This window comes from Varroa jacobsoni, unplaced genomic scaffold (genome assembly GCF_002532875.2).
Source record: "Varroa jacobsoni isolate VJ856 unplaced genomic scaffold, vjacob_1.0 contig00310, whole genome shotgun sequence".
NCBI classification, from domain to species: domain Eukaryota; kingdom Metazoa; phylum Arthropoda; class Arachnida; order Mesostigmata; family Varroidae; genus Varroa; species Varroa jacobsoni.
In genome coordinates, this window is record NW_019214447.1 from 25,837 (window position 1) to 52,870 (window position 27,034).

A 27,034-nucleotide genomic window follows, 5' to 3' on the forward strand; every position below is an offset into this window, starting at 1 on the left:
ACAAAGGCCGTTGTTATAAGCAGCCACTGTTGACAAAATTCTGTAGGAGAAGTTTAGTTCTGTAGAAAATCTCAGTTTTTGAAATACTGTGATTTGAAAGCTGTGTTTCAGTAACGTTGATACTTTCTTAGCTGCAACCATATCGTAGTCACTCTCCAGACCGTTATAAAACCGTTGTATTCAATGTCCGTCAGCCTGTTACGGTGGACTCTATTCAGCCGAAAATGATCACCTCGACCATGAGCCTCGGCCGTTTCCATTTCTAAACGATCAAAGCCGTGTGCTATACACTTTGTGCTTTAGTAGCAGCTGAATAGAGGAGTGGATTGTACTTGGATCGACTAAATCTTCAATCTCTATTGTTCTTGTGACAATGAGCCCAGTGTGACCCTGAATAATACGGAACTGAGGCGTTGTTTACCTGTTGGCTTGATCTTCAAGAAATAAACTAGCAATAAGCCGCGACGAACGTATATGAAGAGTTGTATTGTATCTAGATGAAACTTTAATCTAACTAGCTATAGTCATTACGTTACGTAAGAGTAAAGACTCAGTCACTATTTTCATCATAACACGTTTTATTTAATTTCTAATTGCTTATGCATAGAATTTGAAGACAAACTTCTCTGGCTGTTGTCCGTTCCTTCTTTCGCTCGCATTCGCGTCATTTTCTGCTTCTGTATCGCCGTGGCGTTGTCATTTTCGCATTAATGTACTCTCATCTTTTTTTAGGCTTTCTAATCGTACTAAATATCCACTTCTTATTTTTGTTTGCCTCGCATTTTCACTTAGGTTGCGCCTATTGCCCACCTGCCATTGCTCCCCATCTGCCCCTAGCGAAAGTCTCTCTGCTCCCTTCTCGTTCGCTCGCTCGCTCACCCTATTTATTTCACTAGCATATATATATATATATATATATATATTAATTTTTAGTTAATTAGCAGTTTCTCATGGCTTAGCAACTTATTTAGTAATAGATAATGTCGATGTCATCTCTCGCAGCGCCGTTCCGTAATGATCTTTGTTGGGCTGTGTGCAGTATATCGCTGCTATCGTGCACTGGCCTATGTATGATTCTTCCCCATTCATCTTAATAATTTTTGTATTTTTATTACTGGTGATATTATTAGTGGTCTTATGATCAACCATATCTTCATATAGAACTTATATAAATAAAGATTATATATAATTATATACTATATCTAATACTTCATTGTTATCATGTACCATGAATATCATTAGTTTTCCTATCTTTTCACCGCCTATATCTTCTCTGCGCGTTCTGGGGGGCAGCAAACAAACGAGATTGGATTTCGGCCAGCCGACCAGTTCTAAGAAATATTTACTATTTTTGTACCCACTGTCATGTTTGCTGCCACTTTACTTTTTCATCATTAATCATCACAGGTTATAACATTTTTTTTCCAGGCAGCTGGGAAGTACGTTGTGTCTCCCCTTTATTTTTTTGAGCTGATCATTATGTACGAACGAGAACAGAAATGGCCTTTCCATTGTTCCTTGAATATCTTCCCTGTTCTGAGATTTTCCTGATGAATAATGGACACGTCGGTAAAAGGTGTCACGAATATTTCCCATTCAGACAAACACGAAGACCTCAGACAGACTCTGAAACATGCACGTACGTACACTTCGTTCGTTCAATATATATATATATATATATATATATATATATATATATATATATATATAGCCTTGATTTTATTCTTTACTTGCAACAGATTGGGTTTCGGTGTGTGTAATTGACTTACTTATTTATTCTGTATTTTCTATCTAAAAACTTACGAATTTTGATTATTGTCATCTTAGTATACAGACGCTTTGAATAACCCTGTTCTACATTTTGATATTTTAAATTATTTGAAAATTGCCGCATTATTTGTTATGAGGACATCGATTATACAGTGATCACTAGTAATTGTTTGATTTTATCATAGTTTACCCTAATAACTGGATGTATAGTATTAAAAAATTAGTAATTTTTTTTTTCAGTTTCATAACAGATCGCATCGTTGGCGGTTTCAATCTTCGTATGCGCGTCTGCATATATTTTTGCTACAAATACGTGAATCGTATGCAATGATGACAAGTTTCATTTCGTCCAAAACAGGTTATATCTTGACCTTTTTCCATATTATTTCCAATCAACCAGGAGAAAGTGAGTCATACACAGGTTGTATTGCCACCATTCACATCGACAGCCTAAAATTCTATTTGGTAAAGAAGCTTATAGAACATAATTTCGGTGTGTTTATAACTCTCTCTTGTGTCATGCGGTCACAAACGCCAGATGTGTTTAGTGATGTTAAGCAATTTCACCGAATCGTTTGCAGGAAAAGAGGACGCGTTGACCGTACGTAAAAACACGAAGATTTATTTTTCTACGTTATAACATATAAGTATTTACGATTTGATCGCCCTAATGAGAATTATTAGGCATTTTTGAAGACCAAATATACGGCTCGAGCATTTTTCAACACGAGTACGACAAGTCCATCACCACTGCCGTTGATCTTCACTTTGTAAATGATTTTAGCTTCTTTCAAATAAAAGGGACCCTACTGATAAGGTCGACTGAACTTCAACGCTGCATTTTAGACCAAGTGAATGTAAGCTAAGGCCCGAAACTGACTGAAAAATTATAATCCAGTGCGCGTGCTGCAATAATACGGGCTAACTGGCTTACGCACTTTCCGGTCAGGACGTTTGTTTGCCTTGAAGATTCCAATTGAATCGGTCGTGTTTCTGGCGTGGCTGCGTCCGCTTCGACGTCTGGTGACAACATTGCAACGCCGATCTGAATCATCGAAATTTCATTTGACGTGCGCGAACACACACTGTGTTCAGGCTCAGTGGGTCTAAGGCAAGACGAACACAAAGGCTAGCCTGCTAGGACAAAGCATTAGCAGATGAAAAACACGATTTTAATTCTAATTTAGGCTACGTACTTGTGACGCATTTGAAAAAAAAACAGAAGTATCGTTTATAGGTATGAATATTGAGAATAATTGCAAGCGACTTCAGAGATCTTTCTCGGCTCACTGACACTGATATGATCATAGCAGCGACAAACTTGTGGTAGCGGACTTATCGATCCACGAGACACGATCTGGTAAACACTATTAAGTGACCCTGTTTTAAGTTTGCTTCAAAAACTCTATCATGTCACACGTCCGTGGCCCTCGAATCGCGCGCCGTCTCGAAAAGCTGATCATTTAATAAGTAGATGGACATAAACACAGCGCACGGGTGAAACAAAGCCTATTCCGTCTGTTGAATTAGCTAACGGGCAAGCCCATGCTCTTTCGTAAGAACTTTGTTGGAGCGTAACTACTTTTTTCTTTGTTGTTTAATTATTTCACCAACAATCGGCTTTCGGCGTGACAATTTACCTAAGCGAAAGCCCAAACAGACAACCGTTGTACGGTTGCTAATGACGGCACTTGGTTGCCCTTTCAAGCACTGCAAAGTAAACTTTAGTATTCAACTCGACAGCAATGAGGCAATGATATTGTGTCCTTGCGACGCCAGGTGATCCTTAAAACGTTTGGCTTAATACTGTCAGCTTCTTTTTCGGCAAACACACACACAAACACACACACACACACACACACACACACACACACACACACACACACACACACACACACACACACACACACACACACACACACACACACACACACACACACACACACACACACACACACACACACACACACACACACACACACACACACACAGAAACCCTGTCATGCGTACTAGAAACCTAGAACAGCACCATTTTGTCAAGACATTAGCAGCCAGCAGCTCATATCATCGACACGAGATATGTATGGGTCAGAATGCCCGTATACTTTCGGAACTAAGCGTTTGCTGTCTAATTTTGCACCGCATAACAGGCTAGTCAGCGATTAACATATTGGCAAACCAGGAGCGAAAACGACGTCTAACAAGAGAGGTTCTATCGCCATGTTATAGAATGTCCAAAAACATTTATGAAGTAGGCTGTTGTTGAGCCTTCGTTGTGCTGGGGGAAGCGCTTTTTTTTTAGCAATATTTTGGTATTACTTCCTATGCAAACAAAGTTCGATGCTCTGCTAAAATGTTCTCCTTTTATCATAAAAAGTCTCTCGGATCGCTTTAGAACATCATGTGACATTATGCCTTCCGCAACATATACCGGGATCTATTCCCCGTGATGGCGTTCGTGCTCTTGCTTCCGATCTTTGCATTCGTCTGTTCGAGTGCTGTTTTATATGTTTCTCTCTTACGACGCTGTCGTAGCGGGCCATCTTGATACACGAATGTACTCTTATTCTCAGTGTAGCCACTTCACTGTGATTCTGAGGTGATACGGATCAGCGTTCATCTTCACAGTATCGTTATCGGTAGATTATAAAAGATTGACAGTGGTCTCTGTTAAGTTTATGTTGGCGAATATATGCGTAAGACAGAACTATAAGACGTGTTAATTTCGATATTTGGTACAAACCGATAGCGGTGTTGTTTTGGCTTGTATGATATCGATACTGTTATTTCTATTTGTATTATACACACTCTATTTGTATCGTTGGAGCATGTCAGGTCAGGTTCTAGAGGCGATAGTGCTAACACCTGAAGCGAGAGAAAGTACGTGCATTTGAACTCTACCTCTAATTATTTACGATATGTTGATGGGGAGGTTACATGTTTCCTTGCTGATGGGCTGTTTCGAGGAATGAAGTAAAACAGCATTATAGTGAGCACTGTTAGTACTAATTAATAAAGCTTTTAGAATCTTTGTTTTTCTTTTTCCTCTAGAATATGTTGTATCCCTTATATAGTATAGGTGTGTGAATCCGGATGTACTCACGGAGTAAACCGAACTATATTCGTATCCCAGTATCTGTGGGCAATCTTTTTCTTTCCTTAGAATACGCAGTTTCTCATATAATTTGCCATATACGAATATATAATCGTATGTATATGGTTCTTCATATGACTACAGTATATTCAAACAGTTTATATTAGTTTAACTTGCAGTTACATCATAATATCCATGTACTAAAGCAAATCAAACGATTTCTACAATCGTTTTATTACGGTGTTAGCTAGAATTACCTTTTGGCAGCCCTTCCCTGGTTAGTGCTATGGCCAAAAACATATGTGCCCTTCACCTCCGATAGCTTCCGACTACTTTTCGTTGCTACGACCCATAGAGTCGCACTCATATTTCCCAGTCCAGGTCGCACCGTTGACAATTGAGGATATGGGTTGAGACTCAGATAGTCGAGTTGTTCATATGGATACATAATAGATAAATATAAAATCTCCGACCAATTGCGCAATGTATATATATATATATATATAAAATTGTGTATAAATTTATTTGTAACAAATTGGCTCTTTGTCTTCTTTTATCTGTTGTCGTTAACACCTTCTAGATATAAAAAATAAAAAGACTAAATCGACTGTTGGCAAGACTGTTTTAACAGTTTTACCAATACTATAACGTTATAGTACTGGTAAGTAAAGAGTAAAGTGTTCCGGCTAATGGACGTTTTTTTGCGAAAATCCCGGGACAGCTATAGGGTAATAGTAATAACAGATTTTTAAAAACGTGTTCTTACATTTCTCTTGCGGCTAATCACATGTCAAATCAATTCTGCGAAAAACAGAGGTATCCAACGTTCTTTCTTACTTTAGACAATTACCTCTTGAGATTATGACGTCGTACAAAAACAGTTTATAACATCAAGGAACTTTTAAAAGAGAGAAAAAAAAAATAGGCATGTATATTGTCAAAGGGCATTTCGTAAGTTCGATAGAAAGAATAGGTTGTTGCTACGAATGTAGAAGGCTACAGTATGAATAGGCCTGAATGACTTTATCGTGAGCATGCTGAGAATTTCTGCAGAAATGCTAAGAAATTGAATGTTGTTTTTGCTTTTAAAAAAACTTTATGATTTAGTGTTTGCATGTGATTATTACGCATGTAGTGCGGCATTTCGAGAAAAAATCTTAACCCCCAACAATACGAGGCAGAATTTTATAGCCGCCAGTCAGGTAGCCGATCTACTGGTACTGCCAGCAGTATTCGCTGATGAACGTCCACAGGGCTGGACAAAGAGTTTCTAACTTTGGATTAGCAGCTTTCCTCGCAAAAGTTGGAACTCACTTGGGCGAACAGCCTCTTCAAATCGTTGGTTTCTGCTTTCGACGAGCATCGAGAATAATTAGGGTGGGCTGGCAGTCTTTTTTTTTTTTATCTAATCCCGGTCTATCAGCCGATCTTTTCTCGCCCTGTTTCTCTAAATCTTCACTGGCCTCCACGAGAACTCGTTTCATCTCCGTCGTCGTCTTCTTTATCTGCTAAAAACGGGTCATCTTTCGAGACGGTATGCAGATTACGTACGTCGGTATCGACAACTATCACGACGAGTCGCGGCCGTCGGAAGCGGCCTGTAAGACAGCAACAGGAGCTGCTTGCGTGACCGCCTCTGCCAACGACTTCGCTGTTCAAAACATGTAACAGTACAAGTGTATTTTTACGTAATTCGCTCGTTTCATTTGCCCCAGTTCCGGCAGCTCGTTTCTATTCATCGTTTTCACTGCTGTGCTATCTCACCTTCACGGCCGATATCATTTATACTATGCCCTGAGCTTTCTTTGGAGCTTCGTGTTCGACGACGGCCACGATGCGGACGTCACGAGGTAATATATACAGACCCAATGATGTAAGGTTACCTCGACACTACCATTTTCACCAGCTCGTTTTTCAGACCAGTCTAAACAGAAAGGGGCCGCCCCTGCTATAGCGGTTCTTAAAGTATGCTCGCAGCCCAACTAAGAGCTTAGGTAAGCGAAGCGACGTGCATGCATAATTACTTACACTGAAATATCCCAGATTTTCGACGAATGGACAAAAAAGGAATATAAGACCGCGATATCTGCGACGGCCTAATCGCTATCCTAGACTTGCCGATAAGCCTGCGATGTCCTAGGTGCTCGCTATTATCTTATTTATATATTATATTTTTGGCCTGAAATTTTTTCCAAATATTTGGTCCATGTTGTGAGATGTAATTTTAACTGGAAAATGTATATATCTATCTGTAGACAGAAAATGAACGCAGATTCTGTGGGCCACCGTACTGGCTGGGATCTTTCTAGTACACCGAATTCGAACTTTTTGTCTTCCCCGTAAATATTTAATGGTATGTTCGGTTTGATCGATTAACTATACGACCATTGCCATTGCTAAGATCTATCATATGCCGAAATCGATTTGGGACTACGGGGAGTCTATGCACGAGGAGAAGGAATGGAGACACATATATTAAATGCGGTTGTTTAGATACTGCTGGCGTAATATGAATTAGTACCTATAGGGCGCAACGAGAAACGAGCGGCTATGTTAAACCGTTTTTTACTCCGCCTTCTTACTGTCCTTATGTCTAGTTACATGTTGTCCTCGTCATCGCCTCGTCAACATGTTAATTTATATAACGACCGACCAGTTAAATTGCTGCTGATCTACACAGGCGACTATGCCTAGTAATTATCCGTCGTGTTATTATAGTAATAGTAGCCTCATTATAATAAGTCCTAGTCGTTACACTTTTCATCGTTTTTCCTCTTTTTGATATTCATCTGCTACGATAGTTTTATTCAAATACGTTGGTAATTAACACGAAAATAATTATTTGTATTTTATTCTTATATAATGAGTTGCTTTATGTATGTGTGTATATATATCATCACGATCGGTATTACTATGTCTCGATACTATTGGTTCCTCTGTATAAAGTTCGATGAGCGCCATCCCAGTGGACCAGCGGCTCAACGAGCTGATTCATTTTCCGTCGCGTAAATCTCTACTGCTTCTTTGTATGTATTTTTGTCCATTTCTGTTAAAAACGCTGTGCTTTAAGGCCAATGTGGCTGGCGCTTTACACACTTGACTAGCTATGCGTACAAACCAACGAACTATACGCTTTACTTATGGCAAGTGCTCGACGACACTACCGAAAGCGTCAGTCGATCAACGGTCAGCAGAGCCAGTACACGATCTGGCGTTCGACGTTATGGGTTGAGTTGATTGTTTTGATGTTTCTGCTGCAGTCTAATTAACCAATAGGTGTTAACTGAGTAAAGAGGCGTCATGTTGACGCTAAATGATACACGGTAACCAATGTATCCTGTGGCGCGTCGCACATCATCGTCTGATTAATTAATATACTAAATTCCATGCTCCACGCATCCATTCCGTATCAGTATCGTCTTTCTATGTGTCACTACGCGACGTCGTTAGTGGAGGTGGTAATCGGGGGTGAAAAGTCGGCCATCTGTCCTGTTTTTTTTGTTGTTGAGGGATGATGACGCGCTGTTATCTACTTCACTTTGTTTTGTTCTGCAGGTTCAATCTGCTGCCGTCGGGGTAGCGGTAGCGGCAGCGGTCGAAGTCATCTTGGGACTGGGGGCAGCGGAATCGGACAGCGTGCTGTTATCATGCTCTTGTCCTGATGTGTGAGGTGGTTGCGGTGAAGAGTGACCCGAGGATGACTGAGAGCCCATAGCCAGCTTGCGCATCTGCCTGATAACGGCTGTCGCGTTATATGCTTGCTGAAATCATCAGAAACAACGTTTTTACGTATATGTATTATCGGCGACTGCATTTAAACAACTGCTGACACATTACGCGCCATCCTACCAAAAGTTCGGCCGGGGTACGATGTCGAAAACATACAAAAAAAAATATGTAGATATACACAACGTCATACGTACTCGAACGATGATTTTCACCATTGAAACAAGGCGAAAAGGCAGAGCTGTTACTAAAGCTGTTGCTAGTTTGGCAGCTAACAATAGCTACATGGCAGTCGCAATTTCATGGATACGAACAAGAGTACCGAGTAGGAGCCGACGAGAACACTATGAAATGAAACGAAAAGGAATGATTTGTCCCTATAGTAAGGCCCGACCATGTCCTGCTCTAGGCAAAGCGGCTACAGTAACTACAGTGTTTGCGGCAGTTAAATTGATATAATAATAGTTACTCTAGGAGCAGTGACTGTGTAAATATGCCTGCATTAACGCACTATGTTCAAAGAAATCATGGCAATCATTATATAGCAACATATGTATAGAGGCGTATACAGCAGAGTTGGTATTACGTCAGCTTCAAGACGTGGCCGTGTTACCTACTACAAAGGGCATGAGAGGAAAATATAGAAAGGCTGTACTCCGGCAGAATGCAACAGCTCTCCGGCGGATTTGCCCGCCGTGAGGTGACGGACAGGTCTGTAGATCTGAACCCTGGAAAGCCTCTATTCTGTGCTCTGCGCCGCTCCGACTCTGACGCCTCTCTGCCTTTCTGTTCCTTGTTCTCGCCGTTCGTTGTTGTTAACTTGGGTGGATGACGATAAGGCAACATATAGAGGGAACGAAAAAGCCTCCCATCGTTTCCTCCAGTGGAGACTGATCATAGCAACAGCGTTTGGTTAGGTAATTGAACCTTTCCAATTTTTATCGTATGATGATAATATTGTGTATAGCACTTACCCGCCATTTTGTTTTAGCGAAGTTCTTCTTGAGCTGTTCGCTGACTGAGCCATGGATGTTCTTCGACGACGCCGTATTCCCAGATATCCATGGATGGCCAAGCGCTTGTCGGCACGTGTAGCGCTTTTCGACATCGACGCAGATCAGATGACGGATAAAATCTTTCGCCGATTCACTGATATCGTCCCAATATGGCGAATCGAATTCGAAATCTCCTGTACATTTTAGTAATATTTATGTTAACATTGAAATAACGACATTTTTTTTGTTCTAAATGAAGATGTATACAAATTGGTTCGCTTTGATGCTCATATTGAAGGTCAATGGAAACCCCATGCCCACAGTATTACTCTGGTTAGCCCAAGATTGAGTACAGCAGCCTCGTAGCCCCAAGGTCCTCCGTAGCGGCCAAGAAGCGGGGTCATTTGTACATACACCTTCTCTTGTAGCCATCGTCGCTAGCAGCTTTATTTGCTGAAAAGCCATTACGCTTCGTAACGTACGCGAGCGCCAATAAGCGATCTGAATGTTTAGATTCTGCATTTGGATCTTTCGTGCCCAGCAGATAACACCAGATTTCAGTGGCTCAATTTAACACGCGGTTCCCGCTAGACAAAACAACCTACAGGTGAATGGAGAACATTTATTAGTGCTTGAGATCGGTCTTAGGTATTTTTCAACCACAAAAATTACTGGGGACGTGGCTTAAACTAGGTATGGCCTACCTGACAGAACGGCGATACCGGGCGTAAGATTCAAAACATATAGGATAGGATATCTATAAGATGTGAAACAAAGCTCGCTTCGTGCTAAACTTTAACTGTCTTACACAATTTTAACATACTTACAAACGTAAAGCTCTAATTATGTATTTTAGAACTTTCTTTAATATAAAAGAAGAGTAGCGGTTGCTTTAATGGAGATTAATTTTACAAGTGCGTTACAACCTGGAGTTTCTTGAGATATTCCAATCTACAATTGAAACTATCCTAGGCTTTCTTTTATAATACTTTCTCTTATAATATCAGAAAAACAGAACGACAGCAGCATAGAAAAATCTATTTTTTTTTTTAGATTTGCTGTTGAGGTCATTTAGAAATAACAATAACAGTAATAACTATTATTGCTAATAATAATAATTGTTGTGTAGGACGCAAGTACTGATAATTATACCTGCCCTCTAACTGCTTAACAAGGCTCTCGCAGAGGGTGCTTCTGCCACCGAACCAAAATCAGTTTACGATGCAAAGGCCAAACCTGTTTCTGGACCTTTCGCATATTATGGAGCGACACAGTGGTAGGCAAGCAGGAATTGGGGCAGGGTCTATGCAGTACTTCTACCATGGCCAGCTAGAACTGCGGGAATGCCGACGCAGAAGTCTGTCAGGGGCTAGAGCTCTTCGAATCTTCTCCGCCCCAGGCTAAACAGCGGGACAATTGCAATGCTATCCACGATCAGTTAGCTTTCCTAGCCGGTTTGGTCGTTCGATGCGTATTCTATTCGTCTCTTGGCGGGACCCGGTGAAGTGGTTAAGGAAACCCAAGGGCGTAATCTAAAACTAGTCTGATAGACAAGCACTCGATGTGCTAGCCAGTTTACAAGGCACATGCTAAACGTTGTCATCTCGTTTCGTCTATCCGTTTGGATTCTACGGTCCGAAGAGGCTATGTTTGTGTAGAATAGTGCGGACCGGTCTGCAAAGCTACCAGGCGGTCGTAGTAGCAGAGCCATCCCAATGGCATGAAAATTATGCCGCCGTCTGGCCTCGTACCAACCCCACATTCGGTTCAGTACCAACGTCAATAGCTTTTTCAAACTCTATTTATCAGCATCTGTTTATCGTGTTGCTGGGAAGGTCGAGTGATGGACGGAAAGTAGCTGGGCAAAAGGCGGCTTATTATATACAAATCTAATTGCACGCGGCTCGTTACACGTGATGTCATAAGACGACGTAAACTGCGGCTGTTGCGGTTGAGTTCTCTAAGCACAGTTTTCAGCACCTCTGCGATGTCACCTGGGTTCTCGGCAACTTCTTTTGCTTTGATTTTTTCCCTGTGCCTTTCTATCGCTGCAATGACAGAACTCCGACAAATGACAACCTGGACACGACAATCGAGCGACCAGGATAGGTTAGAAACTCCTTTAGAGAAATCATTTTCGACTTTCCTTCCTTGCTCCTCCGAACCCAGAACCAAACCAAATCTGCCGAATCCCAGATGGCAACGGCGGCTGCAAATGCTGTTTGCTGTTATCAAGCCGGCCTTACTTGACGATTTTCTGGACTCGTGCTGCCAAGCGTTTCCTACAATAGCGCCTAATCTAGCAAATATCTAAACCGTATCACCTATAATCAAGGAGGCTTTTCAGTCTAGGACAAATTTGAAACATTACCACAACCCATAGGGAAATTGTACAATGACCTTAATCTGTCCAAAGCTTTAAGCAGCTTACTTCTAAGACACCTGCTTAAAGGTAATTCGAAACGGGTGCATGTTCCTTCGATTAGTTATGAAATCTAAGTTATTAAGGAGTTTATCTACGCTGGAGTGACCACACTATACGTATTAATTCGAAAAAAATATCTGTCGACTTCTAGGATCGGTTCCAATGTCCAAATAGGCCAATGTTCTAGCAGTGTTCTAGATAGTTGGTGCCATCATTAACCACAGACCGTTGGTAGTAATGGCCATTCACCACCGCGTACATATACATGGTCTCCGACACGCTAGGAACAATCGATTCTTACTAGGAATATTAGATATTGGCTGAGAAATTCCAATTTCCTTATATAAAAAAAAGGGGAAATATCTTCCTATTTGTCGGGACTCTTAATAGCAAAGATTATCGGACACTTCGTTTGCGAGCAAATCAACCCGCTGCGCATTCAGGTTTCATTACTGATGGAACAAAGTTATTGGCTGTTTGACCTGCCAGAGTTTCTAACATCCTCCAATGACGGACCCAACTCCACATAAAAGACTCCTTTAATGGATCCCTTGTTATCACTCAGACCGTTCTATTATTTGACATTTAATTTTCTACTACTTCTTTCTCTTTTCTATTGAAGTCTAGATTCAGATTTGGCTATCGGGTTGTATAGCATACAGAACAGCTCAAGTAAACATGTTACTCAAAATAAAATAACTATATTATATATACAAAATAATAACAAACTGGTAGCTTCGCGCCATGTTGGTCTAGAAAGGCTCCAAGTACGAATTAAAGTTAGCATGGGTTTGGCCATTAATAAATCAGCCATAAAGACGAAACTTGATTCCCTAACGATCAAACATTATGAAATCTTGCCTAGTGATAACTGGACTGGCCAAGATCCTTTTGAGAATATTATTTAGTATTGTTATTTACGATATATATGTACTATATATAATACCACACTTAAGCCGTAAAACGTAAATCACAGTGAATTTCACTTCTCTCTGATGTATTTATTATTTGCCAGGCTCTGCCTAATCGTTGTTATAGGCCTGTTGTTGTCGCCGTAATGACTTCATCATTCTTTGGGATACATTGATCGTTTGTCTCGTGTACTAAATAGACAGAAAATCCACATTTTTCTAAAGTGAGTTTTCCCACATTTTGCTCATTATAACTTCAAACAACAAATCAGCAAACTTTGTTGTTTCTAAAGCCGACTGTGCAATTGCGTAATACGTCTGGTAAAACATTTGCTGAGCCTACAGAGCGTAAGCACATGAAAGTGAGGACACAACTGAAGATCATGATCTGAAGATTTACAGTTTTCAGTATTAATCTACTCAATAAAGAGGAATGCCTCGAGCGTCTTAGAAATTAGGACAGGTGATTAAAAGGCCAATTCTAGCAAACCTGTACAGACGTCTTTTGCTTGATTCACGAACGATTAAATCTACCTGCCGGAACCGACCTGGGAAAAACGTCAGTAGGAACAATTTCGGCCCCGCACGTGGACATCGTCAAATGAAGAAGACGATACAGGCGATATAGAGAAGAAACACGCTCGCTCTAGTTCGAACGCTTAGACGTACGTCGGTGAACTCGCTTGCCAATGGCCGAAACAGTCCGTGCGACGCCCCTCTGGGGTCTCGAGTTCATTTCGAAAAGTTGCGCCACGCAAAAATCTTTAGGGAATACGACAGTTTTCAATTGCCCAATATATCCGATGCTGATGTGTGTATATAGAGAATAAAAACCTGAACAGAGTGCTTATAACGTACTGAAAATAAACTGGTATTATGTGTAAATCAAGTAATGCTGCATTATGCTGCGATTACTAAAATAGCCGAGACTTTTCTAAGCTATCACCAAGATTTCGGGCCTATTTGCATGGCTCTAAGGAGTAAAGGTAATTAGTTAGTGTCAAAATAGGTGCTTGAACCCAGCCATAGTTTTTGCATGAAACAGGACCGGACATATAGAACAGTACTGCTCATCAAAGTCGAAGTATACCCAAAAGCGGCGCTGGGTCACGCGATTTGAGATCAAACTAAACTGAGGTCTAACTGATATTCTTCCCATCGTGGCCCTTATCTACTTTACATATTACATATAATCTCTATCGTGGTTATAGTAGAATTTGCATATCACACCTGATATTTTAAATGCCCATGAGCAGGCGTAATTGTGATGAACGGATATCGGAAAAGAGATCCTATTTAAGATTTCTGAATTGACTGTGTGACAACAATATCGATCGGCATATTCCTTCATACAACCTAACTTTTTGTAGGCCTACCTTTAATAATTTGAGCGAACAGGTTTGCGTCTGACTCGTCGTAGAAGGGTGGATAGCCGCACAGCAAAATGTACGCGATAACTCCCATTGACCACACATCAACGGCTTTCCCGTAAGGCTTCTGAGCGAGCACCTCAGGAGCTGAGCAGTGTCGATATTGGAAATTATGGTGACCAATCGAAGTCAGGTGCGGTACGAAAAGTCGAAAAGCATAAATTGAATACCTATACTTAATAACTGTTCATCTGTTATCCTCTCCGTCAAAGTAGCCTTCATACGCAGGACGTTACAAGATACAAAGCAAAAACAAAGCCCAATGTTGGTATAAATTATCCTTCCTTTCAATTCAGTTAAATTCAACATACCGACATAACCTGGAGTGCCGCACGCCGTCGCCATGACGCCGGAGTCCTCCATTTTTGATAATCCAAAATCGCTGATCATAATCTTGGAGTCTTCATCAGACGAGTAGTACAACAGGTTCTCGGGTTTGAGGTCGCGGTGGACGACTCCCTGTGAGTGCATATAATCAACAGCTTCAAGTATCTGCTTGATCAAGTGCGAAGCGTCCTGTTCCGTATAGCTGCCTTTTTCCACGATTCGGTCAAACAACTCACCCCCCGTTACCCTGCAAGAATATACGTATAACAGTTACGTCAGGTTTCTAGGAGTCGATCATAACAAAATCAAGCAAACGCATAAAATGCTAGCAGTGCCTTCCTTCTGATGTTTAGGACCTCAAGACAACTCGGCGGTTGCTACATCCGACAAAGTAATAAGCTACCCGCAATAGCAACACTTATCTACCAACCGAATCGATGGCAGACAGGTCACCGACTGTTAGCCAGGACTTGTCAGGCCGTCCAATTGCAATGTCCAGCTAAAGAAAACAGCAAAGAAATGTAAGTCAGCATCGGCAAGATTGGTGGAAGCCACACTCAGACCCCATGTCAGTAGTCATTACTGTAGTAACTCTCAAGATTTGGTCTGATCGATACCGGTTGTATAGCAATAGCAATAAGATCGAGTCCGCCTTGTTGATCCGATGGATGGATGAATGAATGAAGGGGACAAAGCGAATGTTGAAGGGATTTCGAAGTGAGTAGTCTCTCTAATCAGGACAGAGCCATAAAAACTACAGAACCAGTGAAAGAAAACACGAGTGCTGTTTTTTGGGCTATCAAAATTACTGAACTTGGTCTCGATATCAAATTCACAAACTTGTTTGAGGGGCCTCAGGGGTTCACGCAGGGGTCAATGTGGACAGCGCTTACTTGTCGTCTATTTCGTCTTGGTAAGAGATGCCTACTTCAGCTATTGTAGGAAGGCAGGTAGAATCGCAGTAGCAGCAAAGCCAAATGCGGAAATTCAGCATGGAGCAGATGACAGAATAACATAAGAAACACCGTTAAATATAGCTGAGCAATTTTGTTCTGCAATAAGAGCAAACTCTGCAGACACTGACAAGGCATGTCTATGTAGAGAAGCACCGTAACATTTAGCATACATTTATGCCCATAGTAGATGTTTTTCAAAACTGAATAATGCCGAATCGAACATGCAGCGTTCCTAAATTCTGTCGCCTCCCCGCCGCTACTAATATTATTATCGCGGCTTCTGAGATCGCTGACTCTTCCCACTACAACCACGATAGGTGCTACAGAAGGCATGCCTCGAAACACGCGTATGTTATGATCTTGTCAGATTAATACTCGCTGGAATCCCCAAAGCGTGCATTGAGACAAGAAAATAAATAGCTTTTCTGTGCCCCTATACTTCAATTTTCCGATAGCAGCAGGCAACAGGCACCAAGAAAACGTTGACGCCCCCTACTATAATTAGCGATTTTAGACAAACAAGAGGCTTGTGGGTCCATTGTTATTTAAAAATAAAAAGTGATGAAAGTGATTATGAACGCTAGCAACAAACTCGAAACAGAAGTTGCCGGGACTCTTCCAACCAAAGCGATAGTAGACTCTTCGACATCGGCGAAGAACTATCCCAAGGCGACAGCAGCAGCAAGCGTCCCACAGGCGTTGCATACAAACCGTACACGTACAAACGACGAGCAGATCATCACGATTACATAAGCTAGATGTAGCATGGAAAGCGGCCGAATTCAAGGAACATGAATGGCGTCCGGAAAGCGCATTAGATAAGGTGGTAGTCCCATACTGATCCCTTTAACCTGTGACGATCGCAGCAACCGCGTGACGGTGGCGGTGGCTCACACATTACGGCTTTTGAAGCGCCACCACGGAACCCGAATAAAGCACAAAGGCATCGTCCTTATGGTCCCTCAGCCTTCAGCCCTTTGTCCTCAGCTAAGTGTGGTTGAGCTACAGACATGCTAGGCAGTAAAGAGAGAAGCAGCAAAGCTATGTGGCTTTTACCACCAAAAAAGAGAGATGAGAAGCTGAGAGCGATTCGTGAACTTCTAGGAGTACCAGGTGGACAAAGCAATGAACGAATAACAGACTCGTTCTTTATTTATTTTTGAGATAGGAAACCGAGGACTTTTTTGCGCTGTGATGAGCCTTACGCATATAACTTGAAGAAAACAGTGCTTTCGAATACATGGTATCCGGGTAGTTGGTAGTGGATCTCTACTGAAGCCTCGAACAAGTCAAGACTAGCGACCGGCCGGAGATACAGCTTTCCCTTTTCAGCAAGAATAGCGCAAGCTTCGATCAGACACCTGGTGATCAGAAGCTTCGGCAGCGGCAACGTGCTTTCTTTGCTTCATCCGCGTTTGTTCACATTCAATAGCTAAAAGCAGGCAGGACTTTTCGAATCTTTCTGCAGCTGACTGGCTGGATGCTGTCCTTTTTCAAGAAGCCTTTTCTTATAGGACCGTACGTGCTTGAAGGAATTATTACGACCACCTTGCTTGCTCTACTGCCGGGTACTTGTATCTGCCTTGCGTTTTGCTTGTCGTTGTAAAGATCCAGATAGGGTCGCCAGACAGCTAGTTTGCCGGTCCGCCCGCCCGCCTACCCGCCCCATGCTCTCTATAGACTTCGCCTCCTTTGAATACCACTCTGCGTCAATTTCTAAACCACGGCGACTCCCATAGCTTCCACAAGAGTGACTCGTTGGGTTGCTGAACCTCATTTGCTCTCGCTTTCTCTCTCTCTCTCTCTCTCTCTCACTATATATATATGTCCTTTGTTCAACTCCTGCTACCGCCATCGACGCGGCATAAAAGGGAACTCCAGTGCGACAGCGTTCACGGTGACGAAGCGGGGAGTAAAGGATGAAGAAGAGAGGCTAGGGGGAAACGTTCCTTAGACGTGCTAAACGAACGAACATGTAGCGCGAGAAGGACAGCTGAGAAGGAAGTATCAGAGGCAGCCAGCTTTCAACTAGACAAAAGTCAGAAAGGTAACGCTTCCTAGCGTTACCTTTCATCGCTTGCTTGCGGTAGCGCGCGGCATGGAAAACACGACGGTGCGAGGCGAACAGAAACGGAACAAGATACATTGTGAAGGGAGAAATTGCATGCTCTCTTGGTTAGCCATATTAGCTGTTGCTGCTGCTGCTGCTGCTGCTGCTGTTTGATGTAGCTGGAAAATTCGCCACTTTAAGCTGATCATACAGTGCATAGAAACATTTTGTAAAAATCCGCTTTACGATGTGTGCATACTGAAAATAATCTCTTCTTCGTTGTCTATAGTTGATAACGTAAAAAGCTTTCTTCAGGTGTTTATCAGTGCTTTAAAGACATGATGCTTTACTCTCCCACCTGCCCTAGCTACTATAAACCATACGGGACAAGATATGGTACTTCTTTTCCCGGCTAAGTTCAACATTCCCTTTGAACCAGTTAGTTTTCCTTTTTTATTAAGGAGTTATTAAGGTAGTGTTATTAAGGAAACACTTCCGCTCCTTTGAAAACTGGCAGAATCTCAACAAATCTATGAAATTAAGGAGTCTGCTTGTTACTTCCATTCCTCTCGTTCTCCCTGTTGTTTGTTTTGTGGCCTGATATAGCCTAATATATAACGGTTAACTAGGCAACCCCGCTAAAGAAATTCGCGTGCAAGTAGTAATAAAAAAGCCTGCGAATTGTTGTACCAGAATTGTCACTATTGCTATCGTCGGCTAGAAACACCGACCTGCTACCTTCGTTGGTTTAAAAATCGTTCATCTAAAAAGTATACCTAAAAAATAAGTACACTTTATACATTGCTCCAAAGAGCTAATGATGAAACAAAGACCTTTACTATTCCATTCTAATCTAAAGATTGATTTGCAGGATCGTCAAAAGGTGCTAACTAATGCTAACAAGGTTACGACCGTTACGCGATTGTATGTGACCGGGGCGGCGCTGCTACGTCAACTATAACTGATGAACGCCACGAAAAATTATTTGCAAATATTTATAATTGTAAAAATGAGACATGACTGAAAAACAAGGAACGGATAGCTGCCCGATTTCATAGGCGTATTGAATAAACCCCAGTTAAGTCCAGCAAGACCCATTCCGGTTAGACTACTAATGGGAGGAAATTTTTGATGCTATACCTAAAAATTGGTGAATTCTAAGGTTTACCCATACGAGCATGACAAAATTGACAGTGCTAAATAAAAAAATGTGTTGGCCTACCGTTGGTGACCATTTTTGCCATCATTAAAATACTTTTTCAAAAAATCGTTTATCGAGTCAACCTAAAGATAACAGTTGTAGCCATAATTTTGCTACTATTTAGGGGACTTTAGAAAATATTGCAGTTTGTATTATCTTAATGTATGTTCCATTTATACTAAAGCGTTATCTCTGAACATTGAATTTACGCGTTGCCCTGTATTTTGCAGGAACTCTCCGCTGACATGTTTTGCTCATAACGCCATGCATCTTCATGGTAATAGCGTACTTTTATGCTGTACTTTGATAGTTGCGTTTGACAGATGCATTCTCAGCATTTGTTATTGTTGGTTATCTGAGCACGCGAGTACTTCAACGTTTTTACCACTAAATGCTGCTATAATATTCAGAGTTTCTATAGAGAGATACTACTACAAGTTCCCAATAGATGATGAATAGAGAAAAGAAAAAGCCAATACAACATTAACATCGTGTAAGCGGAACTGTTTCAAAGGAAAGGACAATGACGCCGCCGCCGCCGCCGCCGTCGTCGACATCATCGTCAGCAAGAACCACACAGTTCCTATGAGGAGCTAACTCTGGGCGTGTAACAGCCCGCCTCGTAGCGGTGTAAGGCTGTGAGGGATGAGCCCGTTAATGTGTCACGAAGGAAGAACTTCTATCGTACGTACTACTGAAAAACGATAGGAAAGAATTCAACAACACGTTATCCCCTCAATGAATAGACTTCGTTTGTTTCGAGTTCGTGTTGTAGTTTGTATCATTTATTCCATTTTGTTCTGTGCCCTCAAATTTAGTCATCTGAGTAGTAAATATAGCAAAACAAGGGGTATATAGCGTACTAAAACTGATCTATTCTATCTTTCTCCAGTTTGTTACGGATACGCAAGGCCTTAGGTATGACATATGAATCGTTGCCAATCGTTCACTGTATCAGAATAAAATTTTTATCAATTTAGCAAAAAGACCAACAACGCGTCATATAATTGCCATCTAGTCTGTATACGGTGTTCCTGTGATGGCGCTAAGTTCAATTACTCTTTGCCTGGTACCATTAGGGACACGTGGTAATCTGGCTCTGGATAGTCGAAGCGTGTGTCGACACGCTTCGTTTTGTATTAGAAGCCAGCTGGCTAATGGAACGCGTAACAGCAGTGTCGAACATTTAATCCTTTTAAAAGACCGTGACCATCATTCAGCGGTGGTTTGAGCTTCGACCTGTCTTAGGTTGGTGATACGTGAATCATGCGTACGGTACGTCTTCGTATCGTTGTTTAAATGAGCATAGGCCTATCTGAGTCTATTCCTATAACCTTAATTAACACTGCCGCGGTGCTGTGGAATGTGCACAGGAGACAATATAATCAATATATCTAATAGTTGCAATACCAAGCGTACCAGTTGTTATATCACTTACGCCATCTCGCTTCTGCCATTAATCCTGTGGCGCTGAACTGATATACAAGTAAGGCCTGCTGTTTAAAAATGTTGTCCACAGTTCTGAATGGATTAAATATGTAGGTGATTAGACAGGCTTTTTTCATGACCTAAGACAAGCAACGGTGGCCACAGTTAGGCAGCAAGGAAACACGATTACTACTGCTTGCGGTGTACACCTTCCAGTCATGCATCGACGCCTTGTGTCTGTGTTAGCATCTGGTAGCTCGACTAATGGGTATTTTTTTTTATATATCTATATACAAACTATAGACAACGTCTGCTAAGTTCAAGGAGGCAAGATTTAGATAGGAGTTACCAGATTTCAATTAGCCTTACGTGATCCTTGCGTTCTATGCAGCTTTTTAAGGTATCTTTACTTCTACAGCTTTGAAAAATACAGTACCTTTGTTAATAAAAGCCTCGACTAAAACTAGGTATTGCATGCCATACTCCGTAGTGGTTGTTTCAAACCTAATCAAGTACCTAACGGCACCAATGAGATAGTAGTCTATTGGTCTTCATCAGGGTGAAGTCGTTCGCATGTCTGTTCTGTCTTCATACCTTCACGCTGTTTCTTGCATTGCACCTATGCGCTAATTTAGACTTTTTTTTTTTCTAATTAAATATAGGTTATTTCAAAGGGAAAAATTAATCAAAAGTTAGCTGGCTATTAAAACAAAAACAACATCCCTATTATAGATATTTTGTACAATTCGATTTTTTTTTAACTTCAGGCGTGCAACTTCCTTCAATTGTAGCCTTTTCACCATCCGCGCGAGGTTGTTCCATGCAAAAAACACGCGATTTACAATGTGTCATGAGGGTCCATAACCCACCCAAAACCAGCGACTGTATTGATGATGGCAGATCCAAAAATAACGCCGATAACGATAGGATATACAGTACAGCGGCGAATAAGTGCTCGTTAAGGAAGTACTAAAGTTATAGCAAAAAGCAGCGTAAATCGCGCCGTAAATTAGCGTAAATTAGACGACTTTTCATGGCACTGTCGTAACAAATAGAGTTACGATAGGCAGAAATCGCCTCGATATGTTGCGGTATGAGGATTTGGTTTCCGCAAACCGCCGGCTGTCTCGTGCTAGTTTTTATAATGACGTGCTAACGATGCATATGTGACGTAATTGTTATTTCGAAGAACGTTGCCTGTTTTTAAATTAGGCGTGCGCAGCGTGTGACACCCTTGAAGCAGGTCTAGGATACTGCTTGCGTCTGTGTTTCCTTCCGTGGCTCCCAATTAGTAGCTTGTCTTAATGAACAATGACGAAGTCGTGTGAACCACTTCATATGGTAACCTGCGCGTTGTAAGTAGCGATTTATGCTCATTTACCACCTTAGAAAAGTAAAGATTAGCTTCATGCATAGCTCCCCACTTCGGGTATGGAAGGAATTAGGTCCAAGCTAAGCGCCCCTTGACGTTTGTTGAAAACGAAGAGATCGTCGACAACGTCAAAATAGTCATTTTACAATAAGCAATAGGCAGCGTTATGCCAAAAAATAATACTTTTATGAACAGACAAAATAACAGTTCTACACGATAACAGACAGAACCTCTCAGGCTACCGGGTAGAAAATTTTACCGTTTTAGACCGACGGACGCATCAACTGAGAAGTTAGGACATATGGCAGGACGCACAGGCTGACAGACCATTTTCGGTCTGTCGGACCTAGTCGAGCCGAATGTTATTACATGCTAAATGTTAGAAAATTCATTTGATGGATAACCTATCCGATTGAGGAAAAAAATAAAAGCATCGAACTTGGATCCCGTTACCGAATTCAAATATATTAATTGTTTCCGCGATACTTCAGGTCCTTCACCCGTTCAATTGATCGGTACAGCTTCCCCAAGAGGTGTATGGAGCACATTATACTAAACAGAAAGTATTTCGGCTAAACGGAAAGAAAAAAACAAACATAGAAAACTCCGATTTCAATCCTTATGGTTGATATATATGGTCAATAGCTACCGCTAAGTCATAAGCCTTTTAAAGTGAATGTTATTCATACTAGTAAAGGAAATCGACGATAATTCAATACTCGAATTTAAGCTAAGTTACCGCACTCAAACAAAAAATGTCTATGAATGGAACTAGCGGTAAAATCTAAAGGACGAACTATTTTCCACTTACTCAGAGATTTTTAGTGCGTAATAACTAGCGCATTCTCTATTCTAATGGTCTATAAAAATACTAAAAATTAAGAATTAAAAACAAAACGTCATTTGCGAAATAGATAGTCATCAATAGTGAGTGTAGTATCACTTACAGCTCCATGACGAGGTAGACCTTATTTTTGTCTTCATACGTCTCGAGCAACTGGACAATGTTTGGATGTTTGAGCTTCCTCAGCACCTTGACTTCATTTTCAAGCGAGTCCTCTTTTCCTCTGAGGGCTTTCTTGTCGATGCATTTCACCGCTAACATTTCTCCTGCGCGTTCGCGGCTTTCCGCGAGCACTACCTGTGAGAATGCGCCCCTGCAAGAAGAACGCGTTACATATTCGTACAGCATGTATGCACAATACCTGCCAAGGGTCTATTATAAAAATTATGTGTTTCGCGCATCACTACCTAACGTACGTACATAGCGATCGAGTTACGTTACTAGCTATAGATAAACGCTTCATACCGTTCATAGATTAGAACAAATAGTTACGACACTCGTTGCCAGCAGGGCTTAGCCCCATGGCCTGGCTATCCTCAGAGCGAACCCAACTGTCAAGTAATAAGCATCACAATAGCAAACACGTTTGTATCCGGAAAACCTTCAAGGAAATCATGGATCGTTGTTTTTCGTTGTGACGTTGGTCTTCTATCTAGTCAGGCAAGCCTTCTATGCTAACGAAATAAAGACTCCCACTATAAAGATGGGGAGTGCTTACGTATGGTCAACAGTGGCGTAAACAGCCGCAAACATTTCAAGGGCAATGACGTTTCACGTGAAATCATCCGATATTTGCCACGTACCTCACTCGGATTCAATTCGGCCTGCTTTTCTGTACTATTTCCCCTCAACAGCAGGCACCTCCTGCCGATAGGTCAACGGACCTTTACGTAATCGGGTAATCGTACAAACGTATGTGAGCAAAGATTCGCGCGTACTACACCGACTGAGTGTATAGCACTTGCGCCTTATGTCCTGCAGTTGTCAGTGGTGCTCCACGTAGTCAACTTTAGTGGCATTTCCGAGGTACTGCACACCGTTTTCAACTGCATTGCTGAACATGGCATAGCAGCTGAACTTAAAATCAGCGGGCCGATACAGCAGTTTGCCTATGTACATTTCTAGTGTTTTCCGTTATTTAGAGATATACTAACAATGTAAAGCTGCCCGTCTCAACAGTTTATCTTATTACCTATCGTTAACAATGGAAGATCTCCTGATTCGCCCAATCGGCGCCTGGAATCATGCAGATGATAACATTCTTACCGTGTTGGAGTTAATTATAATAGACTAGTTATAATTTATAATTCAGTTTTTTCGACCTCAGACAGCTTCCAGGAATGTAGATCCAAGCTAGTCTACAGTCCTTGGATGCCCAAATATGCATTGGAACAAGACGTACACGCATTCAAAAATAAACCCATAGATTACGGTGCTCTGATGCACACTGATGTACAACAATAACATGTAATTATATATTTGATGAGCAAGTGACATGAACGATTGGCTACTGAAGAGAAAATTAGAAGATTAGGTAACAACTTAGAGCTGAGGCCGTTTATATGTATGTATGTATGTATGTATGTATACGTACATATAAATCCACTATGACTGGCCGATCACGTCGGCTTAGACAGTAAATTTTTCGTAACATATTACTCTGCCATAAGTCGCATACTTCGTATGCATAACAACAAAAGCGTCTGATTCAAACTGATCTGTATGAATATAAAAAAAAAGGACCGGAGCGTATTTGTGCGCACTTTATTGTAGGGGTACTGACCCATTTTTTGAACAGTTCTGTCTTCATTTTCGTCCTCCGCATCATGTCTGTCAGATTGCCTGCCTTCGGTTTGATCAGCTCAGATCACTGGGTCGACGGGACGAGTACACCAGCTGCTACGAATCGTTTCGGTTCGTGGTTCTTGCAATCGATAATCAACGAAGACCTGTGGCCAATGAACGACCTCGATTGTAAGTTAACCGACCCTGTCTTTAGTACCCAATTGTTCACGCCACTTGCTTATCCACATTAAACACCTTTTCAGGCCCTTCTTACATTTACTAACCACTCAGTAAGCTTTTGTGCGGACGCTACAAAGGCTTAATCGGTTAACGGTCGAGTGAAACTATGAGAGGCTTGTTCTGCAACGCGAAGGTCGATCTATTTAGTAAGAAAGCTCGCTGTTTTGCTCCTTATTGCAGAGAATGCATGTCTACGAATTTCCACGAGATAAAGCTTTTCCCCTACAGACTGCTACAAGCGACTGGTTTCTGTCAGATAGCCTGAAAATTGAAAGACGACGGCATGAGAAATCACGTATATGACGGCAGTATCCCGATCGTGCATAATCGCTCTGTGCCATTTTCCTGTGAGTTGAGTTCGTTTATTCGGTTTGAATTCGCAGGTCAGAAGGACTGCACAGAAAAACATTTAATCTTCACCCACCTGTGAGCTCCCTTCATAAAAGGATGATATTTCCTATTGCATAAGAACAATAGAATTCCTTTAATTGATTCCCATCAACAGTTATCTAACTGTTGATGTACTAGCAGTAAGGGACCGATATCGATCAACTTTTCACCGACGAATCTGTGAGTTTCAACAGAGTCAAATATTCGGTGCAAGCGCAAGAAGAGTTGCTGCTTAAAAAGGAAGCTCAAAGGACGCGTGGGTTGATTGGATTTAACTACATAATCCCTGTAATAATAATCCCAAATAATGCTCGATACAAATTTCAGCGTAATGTTTTGTACGAGCATCAGACCGAGAAAATGACGACTGTCGTCTGTAAAAGCCTCTGCGGAGGCATATAATGATTTCGGCAAAATATATCTTAGAGATGGGAAGCGTAAACATAACGAAATAGCGCCTGATCGTAAGCAGCTGGCTGGAAGTATTTACTACGAGCAGACGACGATTTGCGGCGGTATCCGGCTGGCATAGCACGTCGTGCGCACACACACGGAGGCATACAAGATCAAGTATGAGCCATGAATTCGTGGCTTATATCTGTATCTTCTCCACTTGTCGCTAAATTTTATAATTTTTTCTATCGACTTATAAGAAAACACAATATGACGGATGAATAGTACAGGTTGTTGAATTGTGCCAGCTACTGGGAGAAACATATTTTCATTACAAACACGTCCGTAGAGTCGTTCATTTGAAACAGCACTGCTAGTGCCTTGAGTAATCGTGTCCCGTAAGGAGTCTATTACAGCATCTGTGACACGGAACATTTTGTCAGACTTGTGACGTTAACAGCTTGTCTAAACTTATGGCAATGTATTTATAAAAAGAGTAATCACATGAATATAAAGGTGGTAGTGAGCCAATTATGTCTGAAATCAGTGGAAATTGCCATCTTGGCTAAGTCTGCTCGCTGAGGTAGAATTCATGTGCTTCCGCCTTGAAAAGTTTAATCATAGAATATTATAGTCCCATTACGATTCCTCGAATCTTAAAGGCCAAAACACAATGACATACTTGTACATAAAATAGTTTCTTTACGTATTAACATGGAGGCACTTCAGCTCGGAACCGATGTTGTAGTTATGCTAAAGGTACCCCATTTCTTTCTGCGTCGAATAGGTACGAGGCTTCAGACATATTGTTAATATGATGGCCTGCTGTTAGATCGTTTAGAAAGCGCTGGTCTCATACGATTATAATACGTTATAGCACTATAGCATATAAGTCACGCACCAGCTTCAGTAAGTCCTAAGCAGGCTGTTCCTACTCAGCTCCTACTGTTGGCCCTTTTCTTTTTAACCCATTATACCCTTTTTGGCTCTATGAAATGATCGTAGGTCTCGTCTGAGATAGGGTGACCACCGTTAAACGAAGTTCCTATGTCAGTTAAACCGTCCCTGCACGACGAGAGGGGCGTAGTCAGCATAGGCACTAGACTAGCGAACTTCCGGATGGTAACAGACTTGCCGCATTACAAAAAACGGAAAAGTGAGGGAAGGGGATGAACAAAGAGACAGAACAGGTAAAAACCTAAATACAATCAAGAAGGGTTGTCATAATCTCGACATCTTCGACATTCCTCGACGTTAAGTGTGCTACGATGAGATTCATTCCTCCCCCGCTTCCGGATGCCTCGTTATCGTTTTCTTAGTTTGTCCTCGATGGTCTGCAAGTTTTCCCTAATGAAAGTGGAAAGTTCCTCAACAAAGCGGATACTACAAAAAGGACTTCGAAATTGCGGTGGTGCGACAAAGATAGTGTGACAATATAAAGCCGACAGGGGCACACAGTGGTATAGGATCCATTATTTTTCAATACTTGACAAATGAGCTACAAAGGTTGCAGCTGTCTATATTAGCACACAAGCCTCATGCCTTCAGGGATCCTTACGGAGCTTGGGCATCAGTTCTTCACGAGCTAATAATCTCTATGGTTTCTACGGCCCAAGTCCCTCCTGCTTCGTGCTTATTGACTAAGGGTAGAGTCGGCTCTCCGATGTATATACTGCGTACGTCTTACGTCGTCTGTA

The 27,034-nt window shown here is 41.6% G+C and overlaps 1 protein-coding gene across 2 annotated transcripts in view; it reads right to left on the reverse strand.

The window, feature by feature from the left end:
* Positions 1-558: 558 nt before the first annotated feature.
* The window catches only part of CaMKI (Calcium/calmodulin-dependent protein kinase I), a 54,436-nt gene continuing 27,960 nt past the window's right edge, over positions 559-27,034 (reverse strand). Inside the window, exons 2-7 of one of the 2 annotated variants that reach the window (XR_015315163.1) lie at positions 22,633-22,842; positions 14,663-14,925; positions 14,298-14,438; positions 9,565-9,779; positions 3,411-8,625; positions 559-2,904 (exon numbers count right to left, since the gene is read on the reverse strand). Coding sequence is in view for 1 of the 2 variants with exons in the window: in XM_022851638.2 (XP_022707373.1) it covers positions 8,422-8,625; positions 9,565-9,779; positions 14,298-14,438; positions 14,663-14,925; positions 22,633-22,842 (1,033 nt within the window). In the remaining variant the exon portion in view is untranslated. Of the gene's footprint in view, positions 8,626-9,564; positions 9,780-14,297; positions 14,439-14,662; positions 14,926-22,632; positions 22,843-27,034 lie in introns of both variants that reach the window. The other variant, XM_022851638.2, reaches the window with a different exon arrangement.